Source organism: Peromyscus californicus, unplaced genomic scaffold (genome assembly GCF_007827085.1).
Source record: "Peromyscus californicus insignis strain IS unplaced genomic scaffold, ASM782708v3 Scaffold_4__1_contigs__length_199733344, whole genome shotgun sequence".
Classification (NCBI taxonomy): domain Eukaryota; kingdom Metazoa; phylum Chordata; class Mammalia; order Rodentia; family Cricetidae; genus Peromyscus; species Peromyscus californicus.
In genome coordinates this window covers 29,781,719-29,798,039 of record NW_026294562.1, presented here as the reverse complement: position 1 = coordinate 29,798,039, position 16,321 = coordinate 29,781,719, and the positions used below count along the sequence as shown (strand labels likewise).

Here is a 16,321-nt window from a genome sequence, read left to right as displayed (position 1 = left end):
TTCACTTAAGACCCAGGGCCTTCACCTGGTGGCTTGCTGTGCAGGCACCAGAGATTGCAAGGTGGAAACGGTGAGCTGATAACAGAGACAAGCAAGGGTAAAATCACAGGGAAGGGGTAACATGGTCAGAGAGCAGAGGACAGAAAGACAGAGGCCCTCCAGTGCAACAGCATCGGGTCTCACTCCACTGGACCACTGAATGATCAGGACAGCTCTCCTGAGAAAAAAGGGACAGCACACCTTCCTCCAACATAGAATCTTAACATCATCCTCTTCTGCGACCCAGCAGCCAGGCACATCTGCCATCATGCCCTCACCTGCCCTCCTTCATCTCAGGTGTCCCGGGGAAGCCTGGCTTTGGCTGACAGCCATAGGTGTTCCCTGCAGAGGCCTTTTCTAACTCCCTGACAAAAAGCAAGCCTTCAACAGCTGGAAAATAGACCTCTAACTGCTGTTTCCTGTCAAGTGGCTTGGGCATGAACAAAGCAAAACGGGGTCACAGAAAACAGTGCTCAAATAAACAGTTTCACTACCAGAGGAATACCAAACAACTGCCGATGTAAACACATGAGCTGCACTGTTCAGGCATGCCCCAGTCTTGGGAGGGAGCTATGATATCTGGGGACTAGCTGGCCAGCAGTCAGCTGTTCCAAATTTTCCCTTCCAAACACATGAGCAGAGGCCCAAGGTTCCCCAGCCACTTGGCCGGCACACAGGCTCAGCCTGCCCTCATTTGTAAGGACACTTCAGAAGGAGGAGGAGGAGGCAGAAATAAGAGAGAGAGAAAACACAGCCACTGAGAGTAGAACTCAGCACTAAGACCCAAACTGAAAAGCAAGTCAGTCAATCTTTCCTAGGTTTACATCTTAGGAACCGGTCTGGCTGTATCTTTAAAGACAAAGATTTGAATTGGAAATGTTCCTGTGACTCTCCGGCTTCGGAACACAGTCCTGATCACCAGTTCTTGTTGCCAATGACCACTACTACTAGATCCCACCTTCCTAGACTCCCCCTACCCCCCACCCCAAGGACCGTTTATGCTCCGCCCACAGCAAGCTGCCATCCTATACCATCAGCTCCCTTCTGCACACTGTGCCGACGCCAGGACGCTGCAGCAAGCGACCACTGTCCCAGGGGCCTGGTGCTCAGCTGTGACCTGGCCTCACTACGTGGTGATGATACTACCTGAGGACATGTCTCTCTCACAAAACCTTTTCTAGGCTAGAAGCTGCTCCTTCCAGTTTTAGCTATAACCCTGCTCACACGGGGACACGGAGTGTCAGTTGCAAAGCAGCAAACCCACTATGATACCTGCAGTTGTTTATGTTGCTTGAGGACTCATTAGTATCGGTGTGCCCATGTGGTTGGTAGCCCTCTTACCTGCTCTCTCTGCGAGGCACCAAGCTCTTTCTTCCCACAAACACTTTGCCATCACAGTTAAATCAGTAAACGAGACCGCCTTCTATCTCTCCACTGCCAGGCTAGGAATCTTGAATCATCTGTGCTTCGCTTTCCCATGGGGCTAAATGGTGGATAGAAAGCAGCCCCGTAATCTGGGCATGTGGAAGTGGAGACGGAAAACAAATGATGCCATCTTCCTAAGACAAGCTGCTGGGTGGCACTTCATGTTCTGAGGAACCTCAGGTCGTCAGGTGTTGCTGACGCCCCAGTCTGCCACTGCTCTTAGCCCTGTCACAAACAGTGCTGAACACGGGCACTGCTTTGCCACCCCAAATGGACACCTTCTAGTGAGGTAGAAGCAACTGGTTCCCAGCTGCTGCAACACAGCTTCGGGTGGTGGTTCCCAAAGCATGTCCCCAGATCAATGGTAGCAGCACCTGGGAAGTCATGAACATACAAGCACACTGCTGGCTGCCACCTGTCCCCAAGCTACCTTCCTCAGAAGCTCTGGGGGTTGGGCCCAGCAAGCAGGGCTTAGTGGTGAAACTGATGCAAACTGAAACTTGGGGCCCACTAGCTCAGGCAGAGGAACACCCAAGGTCACAAGGTCACGGAAATACCCAGCTTGGACCAACCTGTGTATCACAACCTGACATAATTACGCTGGCTCCCCACCAACAGCACCCACTGGTTGTTGTTGTTGTTGTTGTTGTTGTTGTTGTTTTTGCCAACAGGCAAGAGCCCCAAACATGATCTCCTTCAGGACACTGTTCCTCCTATTTTCTCAGGGAAATTTTTCATGCCTCACTTTCCTGTCTCTAAAAGGGAACGGCAACATCCACATCACAGGGTCAGGGCAGATCTAGAGCGGTTTGTGATTAGCCCTCCATGAACCCCTGGATTACTGTAGTTCTGCCAAAACATCTAATCAGAACTAGAAAACCAGCAAAACGTGACTCGCTTCCTGTGTGTTCACCACTGCATTTCTTTCTTCCCACTCCATTCCAGGGCTCTGAGGGAAGACATTCAGAACACCAAACACTACACCTGGCTCAGCCGTGTCTCAGGCACTTATCTGTTCCGTCTACAACATGACCATGCCTTGAACATCCAATACCATGAAGAAAGCCCACGCTACTGGGTTGTACAGCCTCCCACCAGATCCTTCTGGACAAATGCCAACCAACTCTGGGGCCGCAAGCCTCCCACACCTCAAAAGAAACAGAGAAAGACTGTGGGAAAATCAACAAAAGTGGGAAGAACAGGAGCTAATATTTACAGGTTCTAAACTGGTACTACAGTTTGGCTCTCCAGTATCCACCAAATGTCCATGTTTGAAGGTTTGGTCCCAGACTATGATGCTACTGGAAAGTAGTAAGATCTTTTAAGAGCTGTGGCCCAGCAGAAGGAAGTTAGGTCATGGGAGGCATGCCCTGAGACGGGATCTGAAGACCCTTGCCTTTTCCTCCCTCTCTTCCATCCTGGCTGCTGTGAGGTGAGTGGCTTTCTCTACTATGAATTGCCACTGTTACGTAGACAGAAATCAGCAGACTTGATGGATATCAGGGCTGGACCCTCCTCTCAAAAAAGATCATTGCAGGTACCAGAAGGCACCAAAGCTGCAAGCTCTTAATTAACGCCTAAAGTAAAGGAACCTGAGTTACATCTCTGACCTTGGAAGGAGAGGTCACATCCTAAACTTCCCAGAAGGTCATGAACTGATAAGCTATCTAAATCTAGTCCCAGGGGTCCCAAACTTTGGACACACCATGGCACTCTCTCTGTGAAACTCAATACAAATGGGCCTGCCAATCACCTGGGCAGGAGAGCACCCCTAAGGAAACCATGTGTTGTAGATGCTTTAGTAAGAGTAAAAAGCATGCTAGCGTGTCAATCAACACAAAGGCCCTTAGTTCATTGAGCACTCACACAGAGCAAGTCTGTTTGACTCTGCCTACCTTCTGTATCATGTAATAAACATACTCATAAAAATTAGTAATAAACTCTGCCTGTCTTCTGCATTACACTCTGTGTGTCTCATCTTAATTCTTCAGAAGTCACAAAGACCAGGGAACTGAAGGGAGGTGACATCAAGATCCCAGTGACACGACCATGATATACAACCTCTCCTCAAGCCAGATGACCATGGACTGGAACCAAAAGCCAATGATCCAAAATGAATCTTTGTTCCTTAAAAGGTAATTGTCACAGCACAGCAGGGTGGGAGGCTGGATCCTCAGTTTGATCATCAACCTATCTCAGGAGAAGAAAAGGAGGAGAAAAAAAAAAAACATCATCCCTGAGAGATACCCCATTCTCAGGGACTTTGTCACAGCGACAGAGCTAACTGACACACTTTGTAACAGACACTCGGTGCCTTACAAATGTTAGCTTACATCTTTCTCACTGACTCAACAACCCTGGACAGTAGCTGCTGTTCTTATGCCCACCCAAGAACATGGGGCCTGCGGCACAGCTGGTCCACAGAACCTGCCGCCAGCATACAGCCTATACACGGTGAGGCCCAGAGGCAAACCCAAGTACTCCAGCTCCATGGTTGATGCTCTTACCCACCATTCTAGAACTCAGAGAGCTACTAGTTATCTACTAATACACCAGTCACCTATCACTACTTATCAGAACACTGATTTTAAGACACCTGACTCCAGACATGGGAGTAGGCAAGATGGTTTAGCAGGCAAGGCCCTTGCCACTAAGCTTCACAATCTGAGCTCATTTCCCAGGAACTACAATGGTGGGTGGAAAGAACCAACACACACACACACACACACACACACACACACACACACACACACACTAAATAAGTAAATATAAAAAATATTAATTTTTTTTTAAATTCCAGATGCAACATCCATTACCATGAGATTCAACACCAGGTCCTCAGGGTCCCCAACAGAAACGTTAATTACACTGGTTTTCACCTTGCTATTCTCTCCTCCCTATTCAAATGCCACCCGATTGGAATGAAAACTCCAAGAGCCGATTTCTCTCTTCCCATAACTCCCCTGGCACTGTAGCACTTAACCCTAATTATATACCATCTGTCACAAAGACTCCTCTAATTGTTACTTGTATATTAGTTGTATATTCCTCCCCACTCAACTGTAAAATTCCTTAGGAGTATCCATACTGTCTGAAAAAGTAAGCAGAGGCCCAGGCTCCCATACGTAGATCCGAGTGCTGCACACTAATTGGCTGGCCCCTTCACTTTGCTTTCCTGACACTTCTTTGTCATAAACCCTTAGAAGCAGGTGAAAGTCTGAAATTTAAAGCCGGTGTTGGGTGGGCTATGACATCAGCACTCCCTGAGCAACAGCTCTGTTTCCAGATCTACACTCGGGGTACCTCCAGAGCCTCACAGAGGAGGTGCACTTTGCTTATCCAGGCTTGAGGAAGGAGGAGCTTGGGGCAGTGAAATGGCGAGGAGGAAAAGATTGACCAATGTCACTCAAGTCTGGAAAAAACGAAGAGACCGTTAAAGACCTATCCCCAAAGCCCTTACTCCATCTACACCCATGAGGTAGGAACAATTGTGGTTTAATATGTAATGTCTGCCACAGGCACATTGTGAAAGGCTAGGTCCCCTGCTGGCGGAGCTATTATAGAAGCTTTTGAAAACTTTGGGTGACTGTCCACAGCTGGAAAAAGTAGGTCACCAGGCAGTCCTTGGGGTATCTTGTCCCTGAACCCATCCTGGTAGCTCTCTCTGTTACCCACCATGATGAGAGTCTTCTCCACATGCTGCCTCCATGAGGCCACACAACCACAGACTGAATGCTTAGGGACCATGAATGCAATTATGTCTCTGCTCTTAAATTGCTTCTCTCGGGTGTTTGGTCACAACAGAAAAACAACTGTTAATAATACAACATCCAAACTTCTACTCTGCCTAAACATATGACCTAAAAAAGTTCCCACTGGCTGGAAGTGTAGCTTAGCAGTACAGCATGTGTTCAGCATGTATACAGCCCTGAACTGACCTTCCAGCACCATAATGAGAAAAAAATGTTACCATAAGGGAGAAAATTGGAAACGTTATTTAAAAGTTATTTTTTCAAGATGGGATGGCAATGACCATGATAGCATCAAAATAGTATCAAAATATCAAAATAGAAATGGTGTCAATTCCCTCCATGACACTATAACCAAGCAATGCCAATCACATTTCCTAGACTTTACTGAGAACTTAAAAAGCATTCCAAAATGTACATGGAAGAGCAAAGATCAAGCCAACATCTAAGAACAAGAGAGTCCCATCCCACCACATCAAACATGGTGCAAAGCTCTAAGGAAAAAATAAGGCTTTGGCGCAGAAACAGAAGACTGGAAAAGAACTAAGAACAAAATACCAAACCCTGTGAGGCATCTCAAAATTAATAGGGTGAGCTTAAGGGGAACAGGGTTTGGTGTAGGGTGATGACATTCTAGAGAGGGATCATGTTGATGCTTGTCCAACATGAACATCACACTATTGAATTATACAAAAATGACTGCCTGGAAGGCTTATGTTCTATATCTTGTGGCATAGTTCAAAAGAAGATATTTTAAATACCGTGTCACAATTTTGCAAAAAATTATAAGCCAGTATGTTTAGTGACAGGAACCAAACACAATCAAGTATCATCCAGTATGGACATTTATATAAAACTCTAGAAAGGTGAGCTATAGTGATTACACAAGTCTGGGTGTAACAGGAAAGGTCTGACTACAAAATGGGCCCAAGGAAAGTTTGGGGGTGACAGAAATGTTCAGTATCTTCACTGTGTGGGTTTCAAGATAGCTACATTGTCAAAAGTAAAGTACACATTTTAAATTGATTTATCTACATAAATTATAACTCTTGATAAATTGACAAAGTCTCCTGTGTATGCGGAAACATGATATACAATCAAAACTGCCTCACCAAAATAATGAAAGAATGCCTTGTTTAATCGGTGGTTTAGAAAAAACTGTCTCACAAAATAGAAGCAGGGAAAGGAACACAAATGTGGGGGAGAGGAAAGAGAGTAAGAGGGGAGGAACAGAAGAGCAAATGGGCCATTGGTCCAAGAAACTGTATAACAACTAAATAATATAAGGAATGCCTCCAATTCATTAAGAATCACATAAATCCACATTAAAACAATGAGAGCTCATTATCTAGCCACAAAACACTGGTAAATTATAGAGCTGGTTAATGTTCAACACTAATAAGGATGCAGGGTGGCATCCCTGTAACCAGTTTGGAAGTGTACACCAGCTCAGCAGCTCTGAAAGTAACTCAGAGCACACTGGTACTTTATTTCTCAGCCTCCTGGGGCCGGGTCCTGGATGCAGGCCCCTACAGCAGCAGTTCTCAAACATTCCCTTGTGTCAGAATCTCCAGGTTAGGCACATTAAAACACAGATTAGCAGCTTCTGCCCCAGGGTTTCTGATTCAGGTGGCCTCAAATCTGCATCACTGGCAGGGAGCATGCTTCCAAAACCACTACCCCTAGAGATCCTCTCGCAGAGATCAGTAAGAGAACGCACAGGATTGAGATGAGTTAAGCACCCATTACTAGCACGCAAGCGCGCACACACGTGCATATAAACATATGAGTGTGTGTTGTCGTTTGAATGTAACTGGCCCCCATAAGCTCATAGTAAGGGGCACTATCAGGAGGTGTTGCCTTGTTGAAAGAAGTGTGTCATTGTGGAGTGGGCTTTGAGGTCTCCTATGCTCAAACTACACCTAGTGAGATATTTCACTTCCTGTTTCCTGTGGGATTAAGATGTTGCTCCTTCTCCACTCTCAGCTCCTTCTCCAGCACCATGTCTGTCTGCATGGCACTATATCCCACCATGATGATAACGGACTAAACCTCTGAAGTTGTAAGCCACCCAATTAAATGTTTCCTTTATAAGAGTTGCCATGGTCTCTTCACAGCAATAGAAACCCTAAGACAGTACATGCGTATGTATGAGTGCATACATACAAGCTAAACCCACACTCACACAAAACTACCTAATAAAACACTGAAAGAAATTCCGTCAACTCTCGTGAAATGTTGGAATGTTTCCAAGATAAATGTTTTTGGAGGTTTGACGTGTTTTTTTTTTTGCAGTACTCCAGATGGAGCCCAGGACCCTGTGCATGCTTACGCACTCTACCACTGATCCACCACTGATCTGCAGCCTCAGCACCATTTATACAAATTGAAGACAACAAATCAAGTAACACATCTTTAACAAATATCCATCCCCCCACCCCCGAAAAACAAACAAACAAACAAACAAACAAACTCGTCCAATACATGAGAGTCAACTGCCCTGGCAGCAGAGGCAGTGGAGAGGGATGGAGATGACAAGAACTGATCACGTTTAAGAGTTTAGGGGAAAAAAAATCACCTTGAATCATTAAAGGATGTCTAGCAGGCCACTGACAGCATAAGGAATTCTTGCTCAAATACAAGCATGGGGTAATTCAAAGCCCTGGACTCCAGCATTCCATTGAGGCCCAGTTTTCCCTTTGACAGATTAAAAAGAAAGTGGGATTCATCTTGGCTTTTGGCAAAAGGGCATGTGTCTACATGTTATCTGTCTCCCTTCCCTTCCGTGTCTCTATCTGTAGATCTGTGTGTGTGTGTGTGTGTGTGTGTGTGTGTGTGTGTGTGTGTGTGTGTGTGTGTGTGTATCTCAATATTTCCCTGCCTACACCTGTGTGTGCTGTGTCTATATGTTGAGACAAGACTCTGAGGGGACAAAGCTTCCTAGCAGACACTGAGCCACACCTCTTCACCAGCCACTCAATTTGGTTTGACTGAAACCAGAAGTTCCAGCCACAGTCGCAAACCCTCCCCTGCCCACAGGGCCTGCCCTTCATTCGTTCCCCGTCCTCACACCACACTGAACTGATCCAACTATGATGGGTTTTATCGGGTACCCGAACTAAGGTGATAAACTTTGTGGCACAGCTCTTGGGATGTAGAAGGGAACGATACATAAGCATCTGTGTTCTCTCTCTCTCTCTCTCTCTCTCTCTCTCTCTCTCTCTCTCTCTCTCTCTCTCTCTCTCTCTCTCTCTCGCATTTATATTCCTGATGAAGAGTTTTGACCAATAAGCCCAAATCTTTAAAAACCAGGCATACCAAGAAGTTCTTAAATTAAAAAAAAAATAGTGCCATCCAAAACAGGCAAAGACACAGTCACCTATAATCTGTCCTGTCCTGTCCCCACAGAACTGTTTCCTCAGCACTTGAGCAGATTTCGCCTTTTCTACAGCAGCGCTTATCACTGGAGGACACGAAGTTAGGGAACCTACAGCTTCCCTGAAGTGCTTTGTAGGAAATTCGGTCTTACCAATCAGAGAGCATATGATATGTGCCAGGAGCACATTTTAGTTCAAAACAGCTGGCGGCTACTGGTATTAAGAGTCCTCCTTCGTGTTTTTTATGAGCTATCCCCAAAAAATACCCTTTATTCTAGCTCAAGAGAAGTACCTGCCACAAGTTGAAAATGAAAATGTGAACAAGTATTGAGTGCTTGACATAAAACTGATGTTTATGGTCAACACAAGGCAATTGCATCTTGGGAAATCACACAAAGCTCTTTAATCGTCCAACATATATAATTCATAGGCATTGTTGTGCATTCTTTATTCTAAAATTGGTAACAGGAGAGAATCCCATTTACAGACAAAAATGATGAGGAATGTGGTAAATACTAATGCTCTTCTATTATGAAAAATGTTTTTAAATATGAATAAGCATTTCCTGAATACTACAGACAGATCAGACATCATGCAAGACTCTAGAGTTCTCCAGTGAGTAAGATACTTTAAACAAATGTGTGCCTTTAATAACTTAATATCTTGAATTAGTAGTTTTTTTTAAGTTCTCTGATAAATGAAGTAGTTCAATGTCAGTGACAAGTGGCAGAAAAATATCTATTTACTAACAATAAAAATGGCTGGTCTCTGCAGCAGAAACAGAAGGGGGGCTCTCTCTGTGTAGAACCACCTAAACTGCAAGGTAGTGATGGCCACCTCCTCCTACCCAGCAGGTCTGTGATGGAGAGGCTTTAAAATGTGCTCTATAGTTTAAGAGGATCACTAAGGAAACCCAAAGGACCAGGGCATCCGAAAGGAAACAGCAAGCAGACCAGGAAAGAGCTCTATTGTGTATAAGAAGCCCGCTCTTGGAGGTTTCCCCACAGCGGGCCAACAGCGGGCACCGGCTCTGCAGCCTCCTTGCCTGCTTGCTCCTCCAAGGCAAGGCTTCAGAGCTGGAAACCTGCCACCTGCTGAATCACCAAACATCCCTGGGCTTCCCTTTAAAAAACAAAAAAACTGACCACATCGTCACCCAACCCTGGCTGGCTTCTTCCTTGGACACCTATCACTGACCAATGAAACACCCGGACCTCCTCTCCCCTGCCTCACAGACCCAAACTGCCTCCCAAACCCAAGGCAACTTCCACCAGGACCCTACCTCATCAACCCCACTCTTTTCTGCTCTCTCAGCCCCCACCCCTGCTGATGTTCAGCCCCCAGGCCAGAAGGCATGGGGAGTTGACAGCACAGCCTGATAGGCATTCACCACTTCCACAACCAGATAGCCAACCAGAAACATCCCCAATCTGAGGACGGTAAATTTCGGGTGAGCTATGACAGTAGGCAGGCCTCAGAACACAGAAAATAAACTTCCCGTCAGAAACCAGCCTTCTGTCTTGGTATAAGTGTGCACCGCTGAACTCTGTCCTGTCTGAAGGTGAAATGAAACATCCGAGAAGCACCTGCCCGGATTCTCTCAGCTCCCCAGGACCACAACATCCTTCACCCCGACTGTTACTCGCGACAGTCAAAAGGGATCAAGCGTTAACCAGAACGTGCCAGGATGAATCCGTTAGCTGGACCAGGGCACCGGGACCACCGAAGGAAGATAGCCGGAGTGTGGGTTAAGACGCGGGCAGAGGCAGCAAGTGCTGCCGCTGATGTGCCCTTGACAAGTCGCCTACGATCACGCAGACCCCTCATTCGCTAAGCAAACGGCGACCAGAGCTCCGCGGACGCCCCTGCAGGCCTTACCCTTTAACACCCCCACGCGGCGGGGACACACGGGGTCTCAGAGCAGCCGCGAGCCGGGGGCTGTTACGCCGCCTGGGGAGGAGGGGCTCGCTCCTCCGAAAAGGGGGGTCCCACCTGTTATGTCGTTGGGGGTCATCGAGGGGCCGTGCTGAAGGGAATCCCAGAGCCGCGGGCGCCTAGCCGGCTGCGAGCAGACCAGGAGATACCAACTGTCACTCCGCCGCCCGGGCTGTGGGGGTGGGGCTGCGATTTGGGGGGTCCACCCCGGAATACTGCGGGACCTCCGGCTGGCTGCCGCTGGAAAGGTCCTCGGCTCTGGGCTCTCGGGCCCCGCCACCGTCCGCTCGCCCCAATGTGACACCAGGCAGCCTTCCAGCGCCCGCACGCAGCACCTCGGAAAGGTGCCCACTGACGCCTCCGCCTTCTTCCCCGCCCAAGTTGGCGGGGGAGCCCCGCCGGCGGCCCGCCCCCTCGGAGCCGGGATCGCGGCCGCCAGAGCGCTCCCCCGCGCCCACCCCCACGAGCGGCCGCGGGGGGGAGGACCGCCCGCCAGGTACGCGCGCGACACCGCGCGGGCTGCGCTCACGCCCCCTCGCCCCGGCTGCCCGCTTGCAGTCCGCCGAGGTCAGGCCCGGCCCGCGAGTCTCGGGTCAGATCCAGCCGCCCGCGACCCGGAGGCCGGCCCGCCGCCCCCGCCCCGCGACTCACTTGCACGCGAGTCGTCGCAGCCGCCGGAATTCTTTTCCACGCGCCGAGCTCCCCGCCGCGGAACGAAATCCGGGGCAGAGCGGCGGCGTGCGGGCTCTGCAACCGATCGCGCTCTCCTGCCCAAGTGCTAAGCTCCCGGGACCAGCAGCCCGACCGGACCGGCCCTCCCCGCTCCTGTCCAGCCGGCAGCCCGCCGCCGCTGCCCCGGCCGCTGCGGAGCTGGCGAGAAGGCTTCTGACTTGGAGCCTCCGGCTGCCGAGCATGCCCAGTCCGCGGCGGAGCCGGGTCGGCTTCCCGCGCGACGCCGGTCCGTTCCTCCGGGTGTTCCCGGCGGCCGGGGGGCGGGGACCGTGAACGCTCGACCGGGGACCCAGCGGAGTCTCGCAGGACAGCGAGCAGTGGGTTGTGCTGGTGGGGGGGGGGGGGGTTGGGTCCTTTTCCTTTTCAAGAAACGAGAACCGGAGAGAGGGGGCGCTTCCTCCGAAGACGAGAAGGGCCCAGATGGTGGGTTTCATCCTTCGGGATCAGAAGCCCAATTAGGGGGTCAGCCTGAGATGTGTGCAGCTAGAGCCGGCCAGAGAGCTGGGGACTCAAACTCAGCCTTCGAGAAACCACCATCGGGGACACCAGTTTGCGAACTACACTGGGATTTTATTCCCCACCCAGCCCAAGAGCTGCGACACCAGTGACTGTAATTGATCATTTAAAATGGATGGTCTTCCAACTCTTCGGAACATTTCCCAAAGCTCTAATCGTTACACTCCCATCTTCCCAGAAAATCAGGGGTCTGCCGGCTTCCTAAATCACGCAGCGCCAGGCAGCTCGGAGGCCCAGGAGGTCTCCTAACAGTCTCGGAGCACCGGGCCGCCTAGTCCGGCCGGGCCCCACCTCCCGCCGCCGCTCGGAGCTGCGGCGAAAACCTGGAGAGCGCCGCACCAGAGCGGGAGCACTGCGCATGCCCAATGGCCCCACGGGGGTGCGGGTCGCCCGCAGATTTCCTCCTGCTCGCACAGTGGAACCCAGTACCGGGACCCCGATCGCGCGGCAGGAACAGCAGGCTTCCGGGGCACCCGGCCTTCTGGGCCCGCCGGCGCGTGCTGCGGGGGCATAGCTCGCCCTGGATGCGCGGCCCGCAGGGTCTGGTCTGGGGGCGGGGGTGGGGGGGGGGGGACCAGCAGCGGCCCTGCCTGCGTGACACGTGACTGTCCGCCGCTCTCCGGGGCAGCCATCTTCCGCCCTGCGGGGCCGCTGGCGAGGAATAGTCCGGGATCCGGTGGGACTCAACCCAGCCGCCCCCCCCCCCCCCACCAGGCCAGGGTCCCCGCCCTCACCTGCCTCCGCCGGGCTGCAGGGTGGGTGCCGCTGCGCTGGCCCTCGATCGCCGGGAGGACGGACTGTCTCCGGAGCCAGAACCTAAAGGCTGCGAATTGGAGAGCAGCTCTCCTGGGGCTGACGGCTTCTGCTTTTCCCCAGGGGCGGAAGTTGGAAGAGGAGTTCCCGTTCCTAAAGCACCGGCACCGCTCCCGCTGCTTGCCTGTTCTGACCCATTCCCGGCGACAGAGGATGGAGGTGGTGGCAGAAGACGTCAGGACCGCCGTCGCTCTTGTCCATGCATTTCCCCTGCTGCTGGTCAGGTTGGATGGTAATGCAGTTAGTCCCTTGGGCTCCCTGAAATCTCTGGACTCGCAACCTCATCACCCGAGAATTCATTAGAACGGCACATTCACTGCCACACCTAGACCTACGGAATCAGAAACGCTTCCTGAAATCTGGTTAACAAGCACTCAAGGTGAATCAAATGGCCGCTTTCCCTAAGCCCTGGAGACCCGTTTGGAGTGTCAACCAAGAGCAAGGGATTGCCTGAGAGTCTTAGTAGCACCACTGGGTATTTACATCAGTTTGCACATAAAAGGCTTGCTGTTGTCTGAAGTGTAAGTGCTGGACAGCCACTGGCCGCTTGCAGTGCTACTTTGCACCAGCTGTAACCCAGGTCAGAGTAAGCACTGCTGTATGGTAGGTCAAGGAATCTAGACTGTAAAATCCACCCCCACCCCACCCGCGCGCACATGTGTGTATACACACACACACACACACACACACACACACACACACACACACACGCCTCGTAAAGATGAATTAAAGTCTGCAGAACAGTGACAGTTACTTGTGTGTCAAGGTCAATACAGGGTTAGTTTAGGTTTTTCCTTTTTTCACTGTATCTTTGAAATGTTTTTGTAGAAAAAAAATAAAAATAAAAACCAAACAGGATTTTTCTGTGTGTAATTTTAGGGTGATGCATAGCATGTGAAAAGGGAAGAATATAGAAGTATTTCCACTTCAATTTCAAGAAATAGTTCTTAGAAAAAGCACATGTAAAGACACTATACTTAACATAGCTGTAAATAAATTGGGTGGATTGGGAGGTAATCTAAAGAGGAACCACAGCATTTAAAGTAAATTCTGAATTGTATGTCATAAGAGATACTTCAGAGTCATTATCTTTTTAAATTAAATTTAGTTGTAGTCTTTAAGTCACTTTTTACACCAAAAAATATTTAATAGAGGTGAAAATGCTCCCTTTCTAGACCACTGAGTGCTGAAGAACCTTAGCAGGAGGTTGGAGAGGTAGCTCAGCAGTTCAGAGTACTTGCTGTTCTTGAAGAGGACACTAGTTCAGTTCCCAGCACCCCACCTTGCAACCGTCAACCAACTGTAATTCCAGCTCCAAGGGATCCGGTGCCCTCTTCTGGCTGCACAGAGCACCAAGCATTCAGGAAGGCAAGCAATCATACATAAATAATAAATCTCATTAAGAGAGAAAAGAATCCGAACACCATTTCTTATCAAAATCATGACAAGAAACATTAATTTAAAAAGTTTAGGTTTCTCGAGTACATGAACTAGCATAGATATTTCTGCAACAGCTAACAAAAATGAATCACCACCAAGTCAGTCTGTCATTGCTAAAATAAAACCAAGAGCAAATACTGCGACGTACACTTCACTACTTCAAAGTTGATCATTTCTAACGATTAATTATCTAAGTAGAAAATAGAGTTTTATCCCATTGACCTGTAAGTAGTAGCCACCACTTACTAGATGGTATTCAAACTTCACACCATGCTCCACAATCCAGGGGGCTTCAGTGTGTAGCCATGGAAATGTGTCTCTGTGGAAGAATCCAGAGCCACACAGCCTGAGCAGCGGGAGCAAGGTTTAACAGCCTCCTCATCCCTTTAAATACGTCTGGCCAACCTACAACCTGGGTTCAAAACCAATGCTGTGGGTGGAGAACCAGCTGCCTATGACAAGGCTCCTTCCAAGTATTTGCCCTAAGGAGTAGATATGTGAAAAATCTGCTCTCTGAGTTCATTCCTGTGCCTCCGCCTAAGATTCCTGGCTTCACTGGTGCTTGACTTCTTCTATTGGTCAAGAAAAACTGGAATTCTTTGACCATACTTGGGTAGATGAAGAATGTAGCCCAATTTCTCCTTATACACAAAATACCTTTCCCTACATATTAAATGCCATATGATGGTTATGTATTATCTCTGATCTTTGTGTATCTAGCAAATGAATTGACACTGAATATCCCTTAGTAAATAGTTGCTAAACCATAACTTATTATTCTTTTTTCTATTTTTATTTCTCTGTGCTGCAATTTGGCATAAAAAGGATAAATACAAAAAAAAGGAAATGTCTTTGTTATGTTATCCCTCCCTAATTAGCAACCTTTTCAATCTCACATGTATATTTTAAAGGGATTTTCAAATTAGACCTTTATGACGGGTGTGATGGTTCGGAGAATGGCCCCCATGGACTCATATATGTTTGAATTGGTCCTCAGTTAGTGGGACTGTTTGGAAAGGATTAGGAGGTATGATCTTATTGTAGGAAGTGTGTCACTGGGGTAAGCCCGTGCTATTCCCAGTTAGCGATGCCTCTCTCCCTCTACTTCTCCCTCTCTGCTTCCTGTCTGTGAATCAGTAAGCTCTCAGCTACTACCCCAGCACTGTGACTGCCTGCCTCCTGCCCTGTTCCTGCCACCGTGGTCATGGACTCCAGCCCTTTCATTGTAAGCCCTCGATTAAATGCTTCCTTTTACAAGCTGACTTGGTCATGGTGTTTTGTCGTGGCAATAGAAATGTAACTGAGACACCTCACTAACTAGGGTCAGATGAATAGATGGCATCTACAGAGTGCTGCCCAGGATGGTAGATATGGTACCCCTATCAAAACCACCACTTCACTCCTGGCTTTTAAAGTAACTCCAGGCAGGTTCAATTCTTGCCTCTTAAAATGAGAATGTTGTAATCCACCCCCTCTTTGCTTTCATGGGCATCATGAAAATTAATGAGATCTTTAATACAAATATAGGTCTGTAAAAGTGTTATAGGCAATTACAGGTGAGCATAATAAAAACATAAAATATCGTTCAGTTTATTGTGAAAATTGTGTTTAGCAATCAGCTTCCTTCTAGTACAAGCACCAGAGCAGTCCTGGTACTAGACAAAATGATAGGCACATACTGTCTTCTCCAACTAGTATTTATAAATGAGTCCCAGATAGTGCCGTGCCAGCACTAAAGGAAGGAAGGGTTACATGCTACGATCACCTGGATTTTATAGTTCCAGAACAAACTCTTCATAACTAGGCCATGCTGCAGTGAGAACTGTAGCAGTTGAGGGCTGGCACTTTTTCTACACTTCCCTTGTAAGAGATTGAAGAAGTATATTGAATTTCTGCCATCAAGTCTTGTTCAGTGTAAAGGGTAGTATATACACACTCTCTCTCCATTTGACATCTTGAAGAATGAGATAACAAGAGTCCTGGAATCATTTGATGGAATAGTGGCTAAATACTGTGTACTCCAATCTAGACCAAGGCTTCTCAGCCTTAACTCTGTGGACATTTAGACCAGATGACACGCTGTTGTAATGAGTTCCCCTGACCATCACAGGACATTTAGCAGCATCCATGGCCTCAACCAACTAGATGCCAGTTATAGTCCTGCTCACTGTAACAGCCAAAAATATATCCAGACATTGCTATATGTCCTCTGAGAAGGTGGAGGGGATTTAGCTGCATTAAAAACTAGTATTTTGGCAGTGATCAAAATGGAGTGAGTCAAAAGAAGCTGGGATC

General features: G+C 48.5%; 2 protein-coding genes across 11 annotated transcripts in view; one reads left to right on the top strand and one right to left on the bottom strand.

The window, feature by feature from the left end:
• Positions 1 to 15,240, bottom strand: part of Sgms1 (sphingomyelin synthase 1) — a 277,830-nt gene extending 262,590 nt beyond the window's left edge. For 4 of the 10 annotated variants that reach the window (XM_052760578.1, XM_052760584.1, XM_052760582.1 and 1 more), the window contains exon 1: positions 11,177 to 11,290. The gene's annotated coding sequence lies outside the window, so the exon portion shown is untranslated. Of the gene's footprint in view, positions 1 to 10,582; positions 10,920 to 11,176; positions 11,291 to 12,507 lie in introns of those variants that run through there. The other 6 variants (XM_052760579.1, XM_052760585.1, XM_052760590.1 and 3 more) reach the window with 2 other exon arrangements.
• Positions 3,514 to 11,530, top strand: LOC128095354 (uncharacterized). The gene is made up of 2 exons (XM_052714216.1): positions 3,514 to 3,599; positions 10,774 to 11,530. Exons 1-2 carry the CDS (start codon positions 3,514 to 3,516, stop codon positions 11,528 to 11,530), a joined length of 843 nt encoding a protein of 280 aa, XP_052570176.1.
• Positions 15,241 to 16,321: the final 1,081 nt, after the last annotated feature.